Source organism: Chlamydotis macqueenii, chromosome 7 (genome assembly GCF_036417535.1).
Source record: "Chlamydotis macqueenii isolate bChlMac1 chromosome 7, bChlMac1.mat, whole genome shotgun sequence".
Taxonomy (NCBI): domain Eukaryota; kingdom Metazoa; phylum Chordata; class Aves; order Otidiformes; family Otididae; genus Chlamydotis; species Chlamydotis macqueenii.
In genome coordinates, this window is record NC_141562.1 from 32034600 (window position 1) to 32055298 (window position 20699).

A 20699-nucleotide genomic window follows, 5' to 3' on the forward strand; every position below is an offset into this window, starting at 1 on the left:
AGCATTCAGAAATCATGCGTCAGGCCCCATCTCTTGATAGCTGTATGCTATCAGCTTAGCAGCATATACAACTGCAGATATCCAAGAAACGGGCCTCTTAGTTGATAAAATCTAATACAAGTAGAGGAAAGCCTCTTCCCTCCAACCTCTTCAATCTCAAAATTATGATAAAATTTGATTGGGGGTGAGGTAGGGGAGTTGGGAGTAATCTTTCCAAAATGAGCAGAAAAACGCATGGAAGGAAGGAAAGTTGACCTGTACCATATGAATTATTGCTGGACCATTCCCAGATCATTATGTTAAATACGAGATCTAATTAAGCTCCATCTCTCACTGCACATATATGGCTGGGACAATACGGCCCAAAACCAACCTAAGAGCAGTCTTAAAGGTTGTATAAAAAAACAGATCCTATCAGAAACACCAAACCGATCAAACAGCTTACAAGGACCAGACATGGAGACCTTCAAATATTTATTTCAAGAAATTAGTCTCTCAGTGAGCACAGCACAAAATACGACACCCAGCCAAGACAACTGAACAGACTGACTTACCTTTCATGGCAGTACAGCCACTTGCTAACAATTTTGTTTTCGTGTGCAGTCATTCATGTAGCTGAGTAAAATGAATTTCTATAGTCCTAGATTCTTGCTTCCTATTTTTAGAAGATATTATGCAATTCTCCTAATATGGTCTTTTTCTGGATTTGCCTCAAGCAAATATTTTTTGCATTAAGAAGGGCATAGCAGAAAACAGAATACTAAAAAGCATAGATGGAATAAGTTTTGTTAAGTTAGTATTTCAACAGCTTAGGCTGCTTAGGTTTGTTTTTTTTTTTCCTCCTGTAGTTATAAAACTGAACAGCCACGTAATCCAAAGTCGAGCTGTTTGAGGTTTTATTATTAAAACCCATTTCCCTAGTGATTCACCACTGCTATCAACCCAGTGCCATACATAGCAGTTACAGGTAGCATCTGGCTGTTGCACAGTGAACAGCATCGACAGAAAAGCATCATGAACACGAAGTCATTACAATCCAGTCAAAAGCCATACTTAGCTTTTAATTTTGAACAAAGGTAAGCCATCGAAGAACTGCACATCCCACAACGCTTCCCCGGGCTGGAGTGTGTGCCCTTGCGTGTCCGAATATGCAAACAAAGTTGTTCTGTTTGGCAGCAGGCGAAGTACCTACCTCCCCTATTAGATGGGGCTACGTGGTGCACTGGAGTGTGGTGTAAACACTCCTGAGCAGCTGTCAGCCACGGGTACTGGGGGACGAAAAGCAGCCCAGCCAGAACAGCACCGGCCTGCATGGCACTAATGAGCCTTGAAGAAAAAGGCACTGAACTAATGCGGCCACAGAGCCTCCACACTGTGTCTCACACCTCCAGGTTGTGCCCTGGCTGGAGGGAGGCTGTGACGCACTGCTCTGGGCAAGCGAGTTCTCCTTCACGCCACGCAGATGACAGGACGAAGCGGGACTGGGACCCTCTGCTAAGAAGAACTTGGGAGCCTCCCAAACTGAAAGCGGAGTTGCAGGGGGAGAGCTCAGGAGGGATGCTCACCGCATCGGTCGGCCTTGTGAGACATCCAGCTCCAAGCTGTCAGTAGGTGGAAGAGATTAAGAAAACAAGGTCAGGCGTTGCCTCTGCACTCGGGCAGCAGGACCAGGGGTGGTGTCCTCTGGTTCTGCAGCTGGAAGGGAAGATCAGGCAAGCTTGCTTGAACACCAGCCTGCATGAAGCCCTGAGCGATGAGCATTACAGGAAGCCTCCGTTCATGCTACACCAACTTTAAGCAACTGATATTAATGCTGCTTTCTTGAGCACTGCATTCACTTATAAATTTTAAAAGGGAAGCGAAGAGAATGACCATGAACATCTGCTTTTGATTAAGTGACTAAACATGTTCAAGACTTTCCTCTTTATTAACTGTGTGTGTGTTGTGAGTACTGGCATGGTTACGCACAGAAAGGTAACACAGAAAGACTTAAAAGAGTTTTGGAAACACTTCGGATACCAAGCAACTTTGCTGCATTTGCAGGGAGGCAAAAGCAAAGGCTGCAGGTACTTGCACAGAACGGTAGGAGAAACTAGCCACTTAGTTGAGCACCCATCATACAGCTATGCCTCCCCTCCTCAGTTCTGTTTACACATTTCAAGCCCAATGTATTTGTTTCCTTACATCCACAGTTACATGGCTATGCCTGTACCCATGTCCCACTAAATCATGGCACAATTTAGAAACTTTTTTTTCTTTTGAAGTAAACCAAACAGCTGTGATTTGAGTTAATTGGAGAATTTTGCATCTTTGGCACCGTTTGCTCTCCAGAAGTGCCACTGAAATAAAAATTTTCTCCCTATTCCTCTAATCCTGTTGCTGAATTCTGCAGGTGCACAGATGTATCCTCAGAACTGGCAGGGCTGAAATTTTAGTGAACCTGTTGCAGTACTTGCCTCAGTATCCATGTTCCATCCAGGCAATGAAAATATCATTAATAATTAAAATATGAGAGATATTTTTTTAATAATGCAATCAAATTGCCCAAAGTGAGTCTATAACAAACACAGGTTATGGCATACTGTGGTTTTGACAGGCAGTTATTCCTCAAGAATTCAGCCAGAGTCACACACATAATATGAAGAAATTCCCCCAAATAGTTAATATTTTGGCAAAGTTCAAAGTCACTGAACACAGGGTTTTTTTAATGCTAAATGTAAGAAAACTTCAACTTTAAGCATAGCTGATAGCTGCATCTATAATAATCTATTTTTATTTTCATTAGAATATATGCCTCAATACTTTTGTAGAAAGGTATTCAAATTCACTGTTAGTATTCCTGATTAACAAATTCTGATAGCATTTAAATTTCTAAAAGTGAATTAATATCATACAATTTTGATTGTTGGCATTTTATACAACAAGGATATGTTTCAACAAAATTAAGTCGTGACTGAAAGAAAATGAAAATCCAGTTGGTCTTGTCCACAGATCTCCATTAGCTAAGGAGACCTTGGTTTGTCCTGTCAGCTTCCTAAACATCATTAAAAGGAGAGAATAATCATCCTTCCTCAGAAATATTAGGAGTGAAATCCTAACACAAATTCTCTTTCACGGGCTACACTATAGTGGACTATAATGGATTATATTATGTCGGCCTTCCTCATATCCATTACTTACACATGAATGATGCTCTCACACACAACAGTTTAAGCTTATTGAGCTATTCAAATAAGCACAGAAACTCTCATGTAAGAGAAGTCTGCAGAATCACAACCTTATTAGAAAGATGTCTTATTCTTTACTGCCCTGATCCCACCACACCAATGGGAATTATTCCACTGACCAGGCAGCAGCAAGTGAAAATAAAAAGTAACTTCCTAATAACATCTGCATACATGGCCTCAAATTTGAGCTCAGTAAGAAGGTCTGAGAATTTTTTTCCATCACTGAAACAATTTCTTAGACATAAAAAGTATTGTGAATGTTAGATGTTTAACAATTATAACTCCATTAAAACAAATCTGAGCCTATAATAACCAGATTATGCAAATAATTATCAGATTATGCAAAACTGTATTCACAGGATATGATCCTGCTTTGTTGCATCACACAAATCATTCACAGAGGGACAGAAGGCTTACATTTATGTTTGCATTTAATAAACCGGAAAATACAAATAGATGAATGCTAATAATGCAAGTAATGGAGATCAACAGCATCATTTTAGGTATACTTTGTAAGGTTTCCATACTAAATTGGAAGAAGCTTTTGAAGATTTATTGTGACTAGTTTGCCTACTTTTTGAAGTATTATGTTGTGGAACACTGGATAGTTCAGGGGATTATTAATGGGATATACAGCCTTACATTCAGAGGTAGCTAGTTTAATCTAGCTCAGCTCAATAGTGACAACTATTCTGTAGTATTTTTGAAATGAGGAGGTGGTTCTGGAGCACTTCTCTTAAGAGGGCAGGTTCAATGCACAAAAGTGGCACTAATTTGCACCTCAGGCAGTGCACTTCATCAAAAAGACGGAGGAATTAATGGGATACAGGTTTATAACATTACAAAGCACTCAGGATATTCCCCATGCCCTTCATTTCCCTTTCTGTGAGAAAGGGAAACAACTGCTATGTCAAAAATGGGCAGTAGTCCTATATCCTCAGATTTTTCTAATTCCATTGCAAATCCTACAAGAAAAAAAAATCTTGAAGGTGCCCTATGCTACCAAATTTTAACGTCCTTCAGTGGGACTCAAGAGAGAGATTAGAAGATTTCACCTAGAAAAACATCTTGAGAGTGCTATCTGAAGAGAATCTTGATTGATGATGGTTGGTGGCAAGTATTTCCTTGAGCGCATAACCGTTTTATTAACAGTTCTGAGCTGAGTTAGAGTAGAAAAAAAAGACCAAGTGAGGGATGTTTTTTGTGATCTACCTACTCAGATGCATCTAATACTCCCAAGCACCAGTGTTGTCTTACTAGCAAGTTTCCGCATCAGTACGTTGTCTCCAATTCTCCAGAGAGTAACCATTCCAAAAAAATACATCTGGGCACGTGTCAACTACAGCCACAATACAACTTCTTGTGTTACTCCTACCTCCAGACCAGTGGGTGGAAAGTCAGAACTAAGACAGCATTACTAGAGATGAGGGATGAGTATAATGCAGACTGTGTCTACTGTATATTAACATATGTATACTGTACATACTGTCATATGTATACTGTACTTGCAGGCTGCACACCAGCACTGATAGTACACTGGTGTATGGAAATGTCCTAGTGAGAAGTGACTTTAATGGGTTTCAGAGATGCCATATTCAGTGGTCAAGATGAGATTAGCCTCTCCAGTACTGGAGAACAGCATCCTTAAAAGGGATGTGGGATATCGCTATGCTGCTCACACTCAGTGACCACTTGAACAGCACAGGACACCACATTTCTGACATGCTGTGCATGGATGAACATAACTGCACTACAACAGGCTTTGTACATAACAGAGGGCAGCAGATGATGAATGAGGACTCGCAGAGCATACATGAGCAGATGTGTCTCACTAGCTTGGAGATTTTTTGGAGCTGCAGCTTTGCCAGTTGCTCTCTTTAAACATTCATGAAACGCCAGAGTCCAGTCCGCTGTTACACTGACATGAGCCAGCGTGACTGGTATTTTAGGGGCTGTCCCTGTCATCTGGACTCAGGGAGACCAGTTTAGCTCCCAAAGAGCAGAGCTCGCTCACTACGGGCATCTTCCAAGGAGCTGTACCGCTGCTAAATACAACGCTGCATCTGAGCCATCAGCCTGAAGGTGAAAAGCCTCTGCTAAATTAATGATTCCTAAGTATCCTCATTAAGCTGTTCTCCGGGTATAAACTGTCTGTGTTTTTTTATCTAAACCTTTTCAGTTGTGCCTAAAACAATCTGAATTTCTCATCTGCAAATAATCATGACTGAATCCTTCAGAATAATTAGGAAATCTTAATAAAAAGTAATAGGGATTAGGCCTACTCTTGATGACAGCATGATTGCACAAATAGTTGCAAGAATTTCTCAAACTACGTTCAAAATCAGTATGAAAAAGGGACAATTTATCCTTCTGAATTTGTATTTGACTTATGAAATTATATACAGGTAGTTCGTCCCTTGCGGGAACAGATCCCTAAATTTGCCCTCAGGACAAGATAATTACAGTGCATATGTGGCTGAAGTGTGCAGAACAGCACACAGACACAGAATTCATTATATAATGGTCTTCAGGAATTTAACTCTGATACATGCAACTGTTACTGCACTACTCTGCCTAGAGGAGGAGGGCAAGTCATTGTAAAAAACATACAAAACACTGCTGATCAGAAAACTTCTGATCAAACCACTTTTTTATATTCGTGCAGACACAAATTTAGGAATAGGTTTTCACAGATAATTGTAACTGCTTTGCTTTCAGCCATGCACATTTAATTTATGTGCCCACTTACCCAACTCCCTGCACAAACGAGGTACTTACGACGGCAGGTAGCTGCTGAGATCCTACCTGCTACACATCTTACCTACCAGGGACATAACAAACCTGAATGTGCACATTTCTAATCTGAGCATGAATTCAGTACATCCAAATGTTTATGTGCATGGGGTAATGCATACCTAGCCTTGAATTAGAGGCAACTTGAGGCTTCTGAAAATGTCAATCTGGAAAAACAAAGTAGTACTGTGTAATGCAGTATTTAGTAAATTACTGCTCTGCATACCTAATTCTGTTTTAAGAAAGACATGAGGGAGGATAATCCTGTAATTCTTTAGGACACACACTGAGTGAATCGATGAAAAAATATCCCGCATTATGCACAACAGTCAGTCCGTTTACTTGCGGCTCACAGAAAGAGCCAAGCATGCAGGAGGGCTTAACTTGAGGTGGGATTATTAGGCCAAGTCCACTGACTAGAACTACAATTGCATGTGAAATAGTTAGGCTCTCCTCCAAAGTACACACTAAAATAAACATTTTGAACTCCTATTGATTTTGAAGGCAAGGAACTGAAATGAGTGACAGCATCTCATGTTCTGGAACTCAACAGCAAGTTGAAAAATGCTATAGAGTAGAAGGTTTGAGGGTAATGTAAAGATCTATTGTTCAGGTAAGGCAACTGATTAGGAGTCATAAAGATAAAAAGTAAGTAGGAGATAAAGAGTGTGATTTATTTACAGTATTTGATTACTAATCTACCGTGAAGACTGTAAGTAAAATGAGCAGACAGGTTAAAAGCAGAACAAAAATATATTTATGTTTAGATGTTTGTAATCATTAATGTCTTTTTTATAAGGAGTATTTGTTGTCCAATTTGGTTAAAAGACTGCATTTCATTTTCTGCTCTATGAACTTTTTTTAAGTACTTGAAAAATCTAGGCAGGCTATGGAAAAGGTTCCAAATTTTAGGTCTTCCACAGTACACTATTTTTGTAGCTATGCTGCCTTGTCACCAATGTATGACTTAGAATGATTACTTATTATTGGATTCTAATTTCCATTGGGCTTTTCTGTATTTCATTTGTTGCTGGTTAAAAGGAAGAAACTATTCCTAAAAAAAAAAAAATCTTCTTTATTATTACTGACACGCTTTGCGATCCTATCAGCCACAAGATAACTGCAAGCCTGGGTAGTTTAGTTTTTAAGAACATTAGCTTACAGGTCACATAGAAATATCGAAGAATGTTGTATACATACGTAAGGAGTAACTGATAATTACAATGTACGCTTAAGGATAATGGCAATGTACACAACTGTGGAGTTATTCCATTTTTACAAGTGTATAAACAAAAGCAGAATTTGATTAGGTCGTGTGATTGCCTATTTAGGCTCAAATGACTTTACACGCATATAAACATACTTCATGTACTTGGGTTTGCTGTTGGCAGAGGAAGGCAATGCATCCTCTTTAATCAAGGATAAGGAAGCACAGTCGTCTCAGATTTTTTTCCCCAAATCAAAATACAGACCTACTCCCATCTCTTAATCGCACCCCACTATGGCCACAACTCCCAGCCCCTTCCCACTTCCCTGCTGTTGCTGATAAATTTCATCCCAGAGTAAGTCTATGAGGCAGCTGAGTGCCCACAGATTACAAAACAGATCTGCGAGAAGAAAGGACAAAAAAAGAGGAAAGGACAGATAGGAAAAGGATCTATTAAAGACTAATGGTTAACTGGAAGTGAGGTTTCAGAGATGGTGCAGATATGCCACTAAATTGAGACTAGTAGCCTACAAATTCATGTCTCATAAACAGGCAGCGCTAGTCTTGGTTATCATTTCGCCGAAGGGGAACCTTCCTCCATGATAAAATAGTGTATTTTTTTAATTTCGACTACTACCAATAGGGAGAGTTTCCAAGAATCCAAGAAGGTGTTTTAAAATGATCTTTGTGTTTAGAGCTGCTATCTGTGTATGAGCTTAAGGGAATCTATCTCTCTAAAAGCAGTGTGATTTTCTTTGCTGCTACCGCAGAGATATTGAGACCTCCAGAGGAAAGGTTACAGTTCTGTGCCGGGGAAAGTATTGTTGCCATGAGACTGAGTGTAAGAGGACGAACAAAGCTGCCACATCCACTTCCACAACTGGCATGTTCTGCAAGGTGCATAAAAGGAGAGAATATGGTAAATGCTTTCAAGCCCATTTTCACCCAGTGGGTAACGTCAGGTTATGCTTCTTGTTTTCTGAGCACTGGAATACTCAAATTCATACACCTTCCTCAAATGCTTTAATTCTACTATATTCTACATAATGATTCAACTAAAACCAGCAACAAAGCAATGCGAACACTTGAAACTACTAAGGAACAGACAATGAAACGTGCACAAAGCTCCGGAGTCTTGTGGAGAACTATACTTGCCTGACAGCTGCTCAGGACCTACCACAACAGGGCAGTGACTTCTGCATACTACCCAATTCTTATCCTCTTTAAAATTATTTTGGACGGAAAGTAGATCAGAGCTGTAAGCGTAAGACAGTGAACTTTAATCGACACATTGCTGTAGTGGTAGACAAAATACTATCAACCACTTGTCCCAAGCAACAGCATAAGTTTGATGCGCTCTAGGAAATAGATAGCTGATCTATGCAAACAACCTGTTGATCATTAAGAAGCACGAAAGTGTCCAGAAGCGTCTGCAAAAAAGTAAGACTGCAAGAGCCAACAAGGCTGACAGCACATCAGAGAATTATAGCGCAATTTGAATGCAGTAGTCATTCATGAGCTCTTCTCTACCCACTCACTTACCCAAGGACTCATAAAAATAACGAGGAACAAAGATTATGGGAAGAGACTCTGGGGCAAGCAGCCCCACAACCAGGGGGTCCAGGATCTGGGACCATTTCCCCAGCCTGTGGGGGTTTCAGGGAGCGGGACAAGAGATGAGGCAAACCTCACAACCCCGCAGCAGGACCATACGCAGCACATCAGGGTCCCTTCTCCAGGACTGAGCCTTGTTCCCCAGGGAACGAGGAGGTTGTGCAACAAACTGCTAGGCTGCTCCCCTGACTTCGCAGCCCCTCTGCACCACTCCCCCACGAGACAGAGAAGGCATGTAATTTGTAAAACGGTATGCGTCTGTGATTAAAATGCTTCGCTATCCAAAATTATTTAGCCTCCACACTGTCATTTGTCTTAAACCATCACACTACAGAACAAAAACATCAATACTTGTTTCAAAAACTGTGTTTAAAAATACATTTCAATTATAAAAGTCTTGTGAAATCATTTTGCTTGCCTAGCAAATAACAATTCTTCGCGAAAATGGCAGAATTGATAAAAAAGATTTTATTTGTTAAGTTTTGATCTATTCTGGCAACTACCAAGCTATTTTCTTACTTTAGAAAGAAACATCTCTGTATTGACAACTGCATCAATTATCTGAGATCTTACCAGTCTTTTAATTTGTTTTTCCTCATGTATCTCTACTTTTGAGGGTAACATAGTGCATTAACATAGTTTAAAATAGTAAAATATTTATTGTTTCTAGAGCACTCAAATACACTATGTCGTTTTCAGAATAAATAAAGGCTATGAGGTGATATTTTAGCTTCACTGAAGTTAACTGTAATCCATTGGGTTTCTAAGGTCAGGAGTACCATTTCATTATGAGCCTGTGGAATGGCTAGTATGACGGGATTGTGGTCTATCAGCAGGACTCCTGCAAGCTATTCCGGTTAAAATAAAAAAGTATTAATGATTTCAAGCATTCTATTCTTGTTCTCCTTTCCATTAGAAGCCTAGTGGCATGATCGCTTCTGCCTGTGCTTCCTTTGCAACAGGGTCAGCCTGCTGGCATCACCAGAGTTGCTTTCACTTGAACAAGTATAAATGGAAGCAGAGCCATGGCTAAAACCCAATATTTGCTAATAGCAAACAATATGTCTTAAACAAAGCACTTTGTCAAGTCCCATAAACGCACAATATATTATGAACTACACTTCCAAAATCAGTGTGATCAAGTATCTACCATCGCAATGACCTAGAATTTTTATTAGTGGTAGTTATGTCTTAAAATTAAATTATAATGCTGTACTCCATTTTATGGATGTTTTTTGCAGGCTATAGTGAGCTATCTGTTTTAAAAGGGAAATACATGATAGGCTAGATATTTGATTGAGAACTAAAGTCGGCTGACATTAGCAATACCTTTAATATGATGAAGAACTACATAAAGTAATACCATGGGCTATGAATAGTTTGATTTGGCTTATTTGATGTGATCCAATTTTCTGATTCTGATTTATTCTACCACTTTGTATTTTTGTGGGTATTCCTATAAGAGGATACTGATGTGAAACACAGAAACAACTGTGGCTTAGGGAACACTGCAAATGCTATATCTGCTTTTAGTAGCAATAACTATATCTGCAGTAATTTGCAAAATACTTTGAGGATAAGAACTATAATTTGTCCATAGAAATTTCAATTTTCTGTAAAGGTGTGTGGTACATTTTAATAAAGTTGTATTTTTGTAAGTCATTAAATTGGTTTTTAGTAACCTCATACTCATTTTCAATTGAACAATTATTAAACTATAAAACAAAATTGCATGATTCCTAAAACTGTAGTCTGGAGTTTTACAGTCTGCTATAAAGCGCTGTATTATTATAATATGCTAAAGATGCTCAGAGTATTAAATTAAAAAAAAAATCAACTGTAAAATATTTTATCATTGATGAAATAATTCTAAAGTATTATGCTCTCCAGCAGTATACATGCACAATATTTTGGTATAATGAAAAGCACGCTAATAGAAAAACCATAATTTAAACTGTAATTCTAATATGCAAAATAAGCCATTTCGCTGTCTTTCAGTAACAGAAGTTTATTTCACCTGACTTCCAACATTACAAGTGTTTCATCAGACTATTTATCATTAAATGTGAGGTCCAGTCTTACAGAGAGCTCTACATGCCAAGGAGACTGAACGTTAACCAGCATACATCTGTGTAGCTTTGATGATAACAGAGATATGCTGACTTACACTGTCGGAGAGTTTTAGCCTGTATTTCACTCCAAAAATCGTGACTGATCTGGCAAGGGGGACCCGATGTTCAGCGAAGTAGTTCAACCAAGGCTGGTAAATGAGAACAATTTTCTGCTGACTTCTGATGGCTGATGTCTCATAGCAACGCTGACACTAATATGATACATCTGAGCCTATAGGGTACGATACTTGGCTACGTCCTCAAATTGTTCCTCTGATGTTCAAAAGACAGGCAAAAGACTCTCTGTACTTAGAAATTAATCAGCTATATTAATCAGATCTTTAACTTCAGCAGGATTTCAACAAGCTTGAAAATTACTTGTCTTGTGTGGTCCTGAAATTCTTTGGCAAAGATGGTGAAGAACCCGAGTGCAGCCTTGCTCCAAGTGGGTGCAGTCTACGTGATCCCACCATTAGTACATACGTACGTATACGTTCACTGCAAAGCAGCGTTTTGCCACAGAGGTACACTTTCTGCACAGTAACGTAGGTGGACTGCCAACCACTTCCCTGCCTATGAACACCAAGATTGCCATACAGACTGAAAACCCAAACCTGTCCCTGGCTCATGATGACCTGACCTTCTCTGGTTCTGTCTGAAAGGTGCAAGAGCCATGCAGTAAATAAATACAGTCTCAGGGAATTTTATATTTCCACATTTTTTGAGGACCCACTCTAGCACAGTGCTGAAGCAAACAAGGATTAACTTCACTGAAATAAGTGTCAATGAAATAAATGGACAAAGTAGTCTCCATTTTGGTAAAACACAAAATTTTGTTCAGTGCACCCCAAATTAGAAATAGAAGATTAAAAATGAAACTTTAAATTATCCCTGGCTGTCAGATTTTAATCTGAACAAGCAAAGCACACAAGACTTCTTTAGGTGCAACAGAATTGCTATGGAAGTAAATTAAACGTGGTGCTTTTTCAGAAGAAAAGCTGCTGATAGGTGTTCTCTAAATCATTTGTATCAGCAGGCTGACTCCATTATGTCAGCTCCTCCTGGAAATACAAGAGGTAAATTTCAATTTTTTCATATGAAACATTTAGTCAATTTTTTTTTTTTATCCTTTGTTCTGACACAGCATTGGGAGTTTTACGTTCCTGTTCATCTTTTGCCCCAGACTATAACTCGCTGTACAGCTGCACTGCCCAGAGGAAGAGGTCCAAGTACAACTTCTCCCAAGGGACAGAGCAGGCAGGGCATTTGAAATGACAGGCCTTGCTTTACACAAAATGAAAAAGAAACAAAGTTCACAGGCTACGGGAAGGGATGGGGAAGAGAGAGTGCCAGGCGTACGGGCAAGTTAATACTGGTGCTTAGGGAATAAATCGAGTTCCCTTTGTTCCACTGTACCGTCTCAGCAGTCGTACTATCCCCTCATCAACAACACACCTACATGTTGCCTGTGTTTCCTGCTTATGTTCACCCACCACCCAATTACTGGTCCATGAAGCTCCACACCTGCTGTGTCTTCATCCTCAGAACACTACCCTGAAGCTTTTAACCCTCTCCAAACACCTACATAATGCATTATAATAATAATATTTAGCACATGGGAAGCTACATTAAATAATTATAAACAGCACTTCAAACACCAGATTAGTAGATCCTTAGACAGTGCTGAAGATCTGCAACAGATAGACCTACAAGGAAAAAGCACAGTCCTTTTCAGTCTGTGAGTCATTTTTAAGACCTAGTCTCCTCAGAGAACTGTGAACCCTGCCTCCTGTTTTTCTTCTAAGTCTTGCCATAATAGTTACTTCTTAAAGACCCAAGTTTATGTGGAATTATGTGAATTTGTGGAAGAACAGCTTGCAATATGACCCACTTCTGTTCGAAACACTCACTAATCTTACATGCAAATAGAAAGAATCAGTTTATTTAAGCATCTATATTTCTCTTTTCCTCCTTGTTCCCCACAAAATGTTTGAGCTTTTTAATTCCTATCTCATAATTTTTTTTTAATTTTGCTTCTGAAGGTACAAAGATATTAACATACCAGACTCAACTGAAAAGTACTTGCCTTCAGCCTGAAGGGCCACGTATCTCAATTACACACGTTCACTACTAAAACTTCTTCAAAAGCACAGAAACCTTAAATTCCCTCTGAATGCTGAACTAAGGTTAACCAGAGCAAGACACTTATAACTAACGTGGGAAAACAAAGTACTGAACTATCTAGGAAGTTGATAGATTTCAGTGCATAAATTTACACTTAAATGGCCTTAAACATCTTGATTTCTATAATTTTTTCCTTGCACAGAATGTCCGCTAAGATATTACAGCAATTCCCATATGAAAGTCTTAGGTTTTTGTTTATCTCTGCTGATGACGTAGTAACAATTGGTCTAATCTAGTCTAGCCTATCATTTTGAAGTGATTATCAGCTTTCAGTTCTATGCTTCTCTCCTAAATGCAGAAGCAGCATTTTTCTTGAAGAATACATGGTGTCAGTACACATCCAAACTTGTTCTTTCATCCTTTTCAAATAATCCAACATGACGGTTCAAGTAGTGGTGGTAGAACGTGAGACAAACACCATAACTATTTTTTGACTGGTGTACTGAACACAAGCTATGACTGAGAATGAAGGATAAACAAATATGTCCGTTAAATAGAAAACGTTAGATTGAGGTTACCAGAAAAAAATATAGGGATGGCAATTACTTAATAAAATATGCCTGTATAAGGAGCACACTGTTGGCATTCATCTTCCTTGTTGTTCACACTGCTTTATAAATGACTTTTATGTGGTGCTGATTATCCTCCACAAGATGTTAAGTGCCTCACAAAATACTCAAATTTAGCATTTTATATAAAACTAACCACTATTTACTCTCTCTGTTTAGCAAACTTTGTTAGAAGGCAAGTTTATAAAAGAGTTTATGAGATGCTTGACAAAGTTAATAATTTCCTGGCAAAGATGGAGCACTGATTTAATTTAGGGATGGAAAAAAGAGTGTATTACACAAATCCACACATACGTAAACATAAAATAACCATATATCAGAAACCACCATTTCTCTGTACCAATTTGAAATGAGAAAATACCACCAGAGAACTGTAAATTCTTGTACCAATGGTAAATTGAAATGAAGAACACTTTCTAAACAGCATAATTGAAACAAAAACTATTTAGAAGTCCAAACCTTCAACAGCTATTCAAAATAAATATTGAGTATAGGCAAACAAAGAGTATCTGTCACAGTTCAGCCTGGCTAAGCAGCTAAAAAGCTACGCAGCTGCTCACTCACTGCCCCTTCATTGTCCCCTCAGTGGAATGGGGAAGAGAATCATGAAAGAAAGGCAGGCAAAACGTTGGGATAAAAACAGCTTAAAAGAATAGCAAAAGAGAAGAAAACAGAGATAGAAAACAAAAACAATAACAGAATATACTTAAATACACAATTTATAATACAATAGCTCACAGCAGATCCCGATGGCCCACTCCCTCCCAAGTACCAAAACCTGTCCCCAGCACCATCCCCACTTTATACCCTGAGCATGAGGTCACAAGGTGTGGAACAGCCCTTGGGCCAATTTAGGTAAACTGTCCCAGCTGTTGGCTAATTGGTCACTATCCCAGCTGTGTCCCCAGCCACAGGTGCCACCAGCTCCAGCCCCTCTCCCAGCTCTGGTGGAAATTAACCCCATCCTAGCCGGAACCAGGACAGTATCTCATATTTTCTTCAAGCATTCACAACCCTTACAATTCCCAGGCTTGCATGTGTGCAGGAGAACATGGCATAACAACAAAACCATTAGTTCATAAAACCATTCTGAACAAGTCAGAAAAAAAGGTATCAGAAACTGCTAAGCTGGTGACACTCTTGGCAGATTGGGTAAGTGCCCTATATTTTACAACCCCAGGAGGGTATTTGTTAATTTCTATGGCAATTTATACTAATCAATCACTTCCTGCTCTTTCTTCCTTCACTGTATTTTTAAACCCACTAACTAGGATGTGCAGCCTTGTAGCATCTCAATGGTAATTCCTTATCCCCTCTGCCATTGTCTTTCTGTGCTGACACTAATGCTTTTAATTCTACTTTCCACTGTGTTTAGGCTATATTGCCTTTTTGAAACCTTTCAGCTCAAATGCTAAGTGAATAACAAAGCCCTTTAGATTGCTTTTGGTCGCATTAGTTCATGTTTTGAAAAAAAACTACAAAGGCATATTTTTCATGGGAGGAGACCCTTGGAATGAATGCCCTTCTCCAAGCGTGATATGAATGCCTCCAGTTCTTTTGTAAAATTTGCATAGAGGTTTAAGTCTCAAATGCAAAGTGGCACCATACTGTCCAACAAACATAGGTTTCTTTTTAAAAAAGTGTGGGCTTGTTTTGGTTCTATTCACAAGTTATTTTTTGAAAACTGCGTTAAAATACAAGAGCTTTGTTCTTTATGTTTCAGTTTTGACACAAGGAAGTAGTGTGCACTGGGATGTTCACTTCACAAGAATAAAACTGCCTGATTCACATAACTGCAGTGACCTTTTAGTGCAGACTTATCGATAGCTTCTACAAAACAGCAGAGATCATTTATTTAAAGTAAGCTGGTTTCCCTACTGACCTTTACTTCTTGTGTCAAGTATATCAGGGGTACACTGGAAGTCATAACACAGCTTTAAACCAGTCCTGATAAACTCATGTGGGACATGACTTCAAAATGCCAGAGTAACAGGACTAAGGAGAGACAAGAAATTCACTTTCAGAACACTGGAACATGTATTCAGGCTTGAGGAACATTTGCAAATCCAACTGAATCCAATGGGATTTGTGATCGCTTGCCCTTTCTCCAGTTCATTATTTACCACGTGTACTTTGATAGAATCTGAAGGCCTCACTCTATAGGGGACTGTACCAACACTGAAGGTAAACGTGATCTCTCCCATAAACCAACTTTTTAATATAACATAAAGTGAATTAATAATATCCCATCAACCTCTTACTTTAAATGCAAGATATTCTGAGTTCCAGGTTTAAAAGGTTAAGTTTCTTTTATCTATTTGGTCAAATGGCTACTGCATACAGAAATATATGCATACAACTATCTCCCTCTCATCAATAACTTACAAAGCTTGACTAGTAATGAAAGCACAGATATGAAAACCAGAATTAAACCAGAAAAATCTAAACTCAACACCAGCTACTATCAACTCCATGTACTTTGCAACTCTGTAATGTCTCTGAAAAATACTAATTCATAGGTGATCTGCCAACACAAAATAAATGGAGAAACTAGAAAAGGATGAAGATGGGAGTGTGGTGCAAGAAAAATTAAGAGGCAAAACACATTTCCGAGGGATATGAACTGTACAATATATAACTTTAAAATATATCCATTTTGTAACTACAAGATGGGAATAAACAGACACTCCAATTTATGCAGGCATCTGTTTATGCAGCAGGAGACTACTCTGTATATATATCTATGAAAAACTTTCATTTATTCACTGCAACAAGTACAAGGCTCTCTTACCTGCAGGTTTGCACATGCTGGTGAATCATTGTGGTTGGGTATTTCATTGTTGGTGGTCTCTGAACCTGTGTTTTTAAGTCTGGAAGCTGTCGTAGTTGTGGCTGTGGTGGTCTGTACTGGTAAGATTGGCTGCCACACATTCACATCAGTTCCATTGCCAAAGGCCTGAATTGCATTTTCTGTAAAAATAACGTACAGGCATTTTTCTATTTCTAAACAAATAGTAGAAAGCAGAACTGGCTTTTTAATCATTATTATTATTATTCCATTGAAAATGTGTATTTATAGAAACAATTTTTATGCTGAAAAAAGTGTCTTAATTTTGAACATATCAGAAACACGAGCTGAGAGTCTGGGGTCACATAACAATCTGTTGCAGCCTTGTCTTTGTAATGTTCCCAGTAATTCTTGATAGAAGCTTGAGGACTTACTGTAATCATATTTGTTACCATCCAAAAGCCTCAAAAATTTACTTTCAAGATTTAAAATACAGTTTTAATTTTATGTCCTAATTCAGGCAGGTGATGTTACATAGCAAACTGAAAACAGAGAGCAGGCAAAATATTAATTTATTTCTTCAGCTTGTTGTAGTAAAAATAATATGCCTATAACTACAAAATGGTTTAACTAAGACAATCTTTTCCTTACAGTTTTCAATCAAAATCTGCATAATTAGGTGAGGGGAGCATGGTTAAACTAAAACTCCAGAATATGAAAGTGAAAAAGCTTATCATAGTTTCATGAGATTAAAGAGTATGTTTATGGCAAGAGTAAATTGGTTGAGGTTTTTTACAACAAATAGAAAACCAATTTTTAATCAGGTCTTTGGGGATTCATCATGGATTTAGGGATTTCTTCTTTCAAATTCTTTGTACAAGAAATCAAACAATTTCACTGGGGACTAATATGTGGATGTTATTAATACTTCTCAGTGGTATTCCTTGCCTTATAAAATAATTTACATTTAATTCTCAACTGAAAAAGATTTGTTTTATTCTGATATTATTTCTCGTAACTCTGACATGCAAAGAGAAGAGTCTGTAAAAGGCACGACAATCAGCTGGGTTGATGGAGACAAAGTGGGAAGAGTGGAATGATATCTTTCTTGGAATTACCTGAATAAAGCAGTATATAAAGCAATATTTTCCTAGATTTCCTAAATGAACAGTAAGTCTTTGTTTCCATTACTACAAGAAGAATCACAAAAATACATGCAATCCTTCCAATCTTCTATGTAAAAGTGGTCTTTACAATTAGTCATCCTTAATTATTTCACAGAACCACAGAATCATAGAATGGTTAGGGTTGGAAGTGACATACTTGATGATGTGAGTCCTTTCCAACTTGAGATATTCTATGATAGATAAATAGAATCATAGAATAGTTAGGGTTGGAAGGGACCTTTAAAGGTCATCTAGTCCAACCCCCCTGCAAGGAGCAGGGACATCTCCAGTCAGATCAGGTTGCGCACATGTTTCAAACATATTTAAAAAACCATAATGACTGTAAGGAGGTGCTTCAAGTGTCTAACTGCTGTAGTAAAGGTCCTTTCAACAATTTTTATTAAGTAACTCACTGCTTCATGCTTTTCCTCCCACTTGCCAATTCTTTTTACTGCAGTATAAAGCAGGTGTGAACAAATCCTTTGAACAGATAGGTAGATATATTGAATCCACTCAGTTCAGTAGGAATTCCAGAGTATGTAAATGAATGTCAGGACATTAACTTTACGAGTAGCTGAAATAAAGTCTTAAGATGGATTTCCAGAATTTAAGATCGGCCAAACCCTAATTGTAGACATAGTAATTAGGACCACCGTAACGTTACCAATAAACTTGCATCTCCCAATAAATAGGATAAAAGTTCAAGCAAGGTAATACAGAGCCTCAGATTTTAGTGTAGAGTGTATCTTATTTGGGGCCTATTAATTTAAATTTTTAACTTTCTTGAGATTGGGCTTATTTCACAGTTCTCATATAAACCCATGTTCTGCAAGACAATGCTGAGATAAAGAAACATTTTATCTAATAGGTTTAAAAAGAAAACAATGCAATTTTTGTGTTTATTTGGACTAATTATTAAAAGAGATTGGAATTTTTACTTGTATTCTCAAACCTCCCTTTTAAATCAAAACTTCCACTCTAGTTTCAACTTAACATCTGTTGCAAAAGGCTTTTCAACTCTAAAGTGGAATTTCTAGGCAAGTGCATGCAGAGATGCAAGGAAGACTCTAGGATTTCAGGTGTGTATGTGGGACATGGTAAATTCAGATTCATATCCCAGCTCCACATCAAGCGCAGTATGAGCGTGACCCTAGATTTCCTGCTTTCCGAGTTCCCCGAGTCCTAAGGGTACAGTCTCAGCTATTCCACTTTCCATAAATAACCAAATGGCTTTTTGAATAAACATTTCAGGTAGGTTTTCCACTTAATTTGTAAATGTCCCAAATCATTGGTCTATTTTCTAGTTTGAAGGGGAAGTATACTTTAGCAAACAGACTAGCAAGAAATTCCTAGTTTCATCCCATTGTGGAAAAAGGATTTTTGTTTTTTCTCAAAAAAGTAGGAGGGACTTTAATCTCATCCAATAAACAAATTACATTTTCTTCAGGCACTGTAAGGCCATTAATGACAGTAACAGTTAAAAAAAAAATTGAACTTTTCCCATTCTCTATAAGAGAAAAACTTTTTATTAAACCAGAAACATATTTAATTTCTTCATGAAGACATCTCTTATAGCTAGGATGATTATAATTTGTCTCACACTAACCTCTAATGTCTTTGATTTGTCTTCATTAATGACAGTATTTATACTGACAGCAAAAGAAAGGACAAGGGATCACTCTATCTTTATGTTCTAAAAGGAACCTGTAACAATCTAGCAATTAATACATTCACAAATGAACAAAATCTGATTTATTACAGTATATATGGCAGTGCCATTAGGTTTGAAGAAGGTCTGATGCTATGTTGTTAAATTTTACCCAATCGTAGTCTGCATTGTTTTCTGGTTTTTTTTTTTGGTTAAATGATCTTGAGTAATTGATTCATTCTGCCAAAGCTTAATAAGTAGTGTATCAAATAGCAACTCAAGTCACTCACTTTTTGTACACAAAGCTCCCCATGTCTTCACAACATGCTGCCTTTTGAGAAGCTACCAATGGAGATTTTCAGATCACTACACTAAAATACAGACTGGACCCTGTGTTAGTATTAGCTCAAGTTTATAGGGCCGGATGAGACAGTCTAGATCATCGAGTTCATTTGCTATTTTTGAAAAAAGCAATGAAGTATGCTTCTTTTCACAAGCTAACAAAATACAACTTTTAAAACTGGTAAGAATTTTTTACCCTCAAAACTCCTGCTGGAAGCTTGTTTCTTAACTTTAGTCTGATGGTTAAAAATTTGCCAAATTGAGCCTAAATATGTATGGCAAATATCTCCCTTTTTGATCTTCTGCCAACATTGTCCTCTAGGTTAAGTAATCCTTTTCCCTCCCTGGGCTTGCCCCTTTAATGCAATTTCACAGGACAATCACGTAGCCTTTCAACTTCTGTTCTGCCAGGCTAGGGAAGCCAAGCTCTTTTGGTCTCCTCATTTATCTGAAATTAAAACTCTGATGCACTCTCCACATCATCCAATTATGCTGCTCCAGGCAGACAGGAAATTTGAAAAGAGAATCTGCCAAAATCGACTCCACTGAGCCACTCTGAAATTTATAACAGTCCCTAATTTGGAAAGGTAGCTTGACTGAAAAAAAAAAAAATCAATAATTTAACAAAATCTTGAGAATACGTACCATCTAGACCTGTGTTAAAACCAGACATCTGAGATCAAGTAGCCTAAAAAAACTGAAGCCTGGCTATAAATTGCAAGCGCAATCCAATTTATACTTACCTACAGCAAATCCTTCATATCATAAACTACATGTCTTTTTTATATGAAGTTATTAAATTATACCCTCAGGCGTTGCAATTATTTTGGTACAGATGCTGCCTGACTCTTAGGGTCCGAACATGATGTGTGATGTAAACATATTTCTCTATGATACAACTTTGTTATTTGATTTTTTTTTTCCAAGAGCTTCTCATGTTTGCAATCTCAGCCACAAACCACAGTATCAGGTGTATTTCCATGTTTGTTTAATTCTTACACCTACAGCAGAACAAAGTCCAGAGAAATGGCCTTGATGTATCATAACACA

The 20699-nt window shown here is 38.0% G+C and overlaps 1 protein-coding gene across 1 annotated transcript in view; it reads right to left on the bottom strand.

Annotated features, from left to right (window-relative positions):
• Positions 1-20699, bottom strand: part of GFRA1 (GDNF family receptor alpha 1) — a 141336-nt gene that overhangs the window by 8871 nt on the left and 111766 nt on the right. The window contains exon 7 of the mRNA XM_086752243.1: positions 16497-16675. Within this exon, the coding sequence (XP_086608369.1) occupies positions 16497-16675 (179 nt within the window). The remainder of the gene's footprint in view (positions 1-16496; positions 16676-20699) is intronic.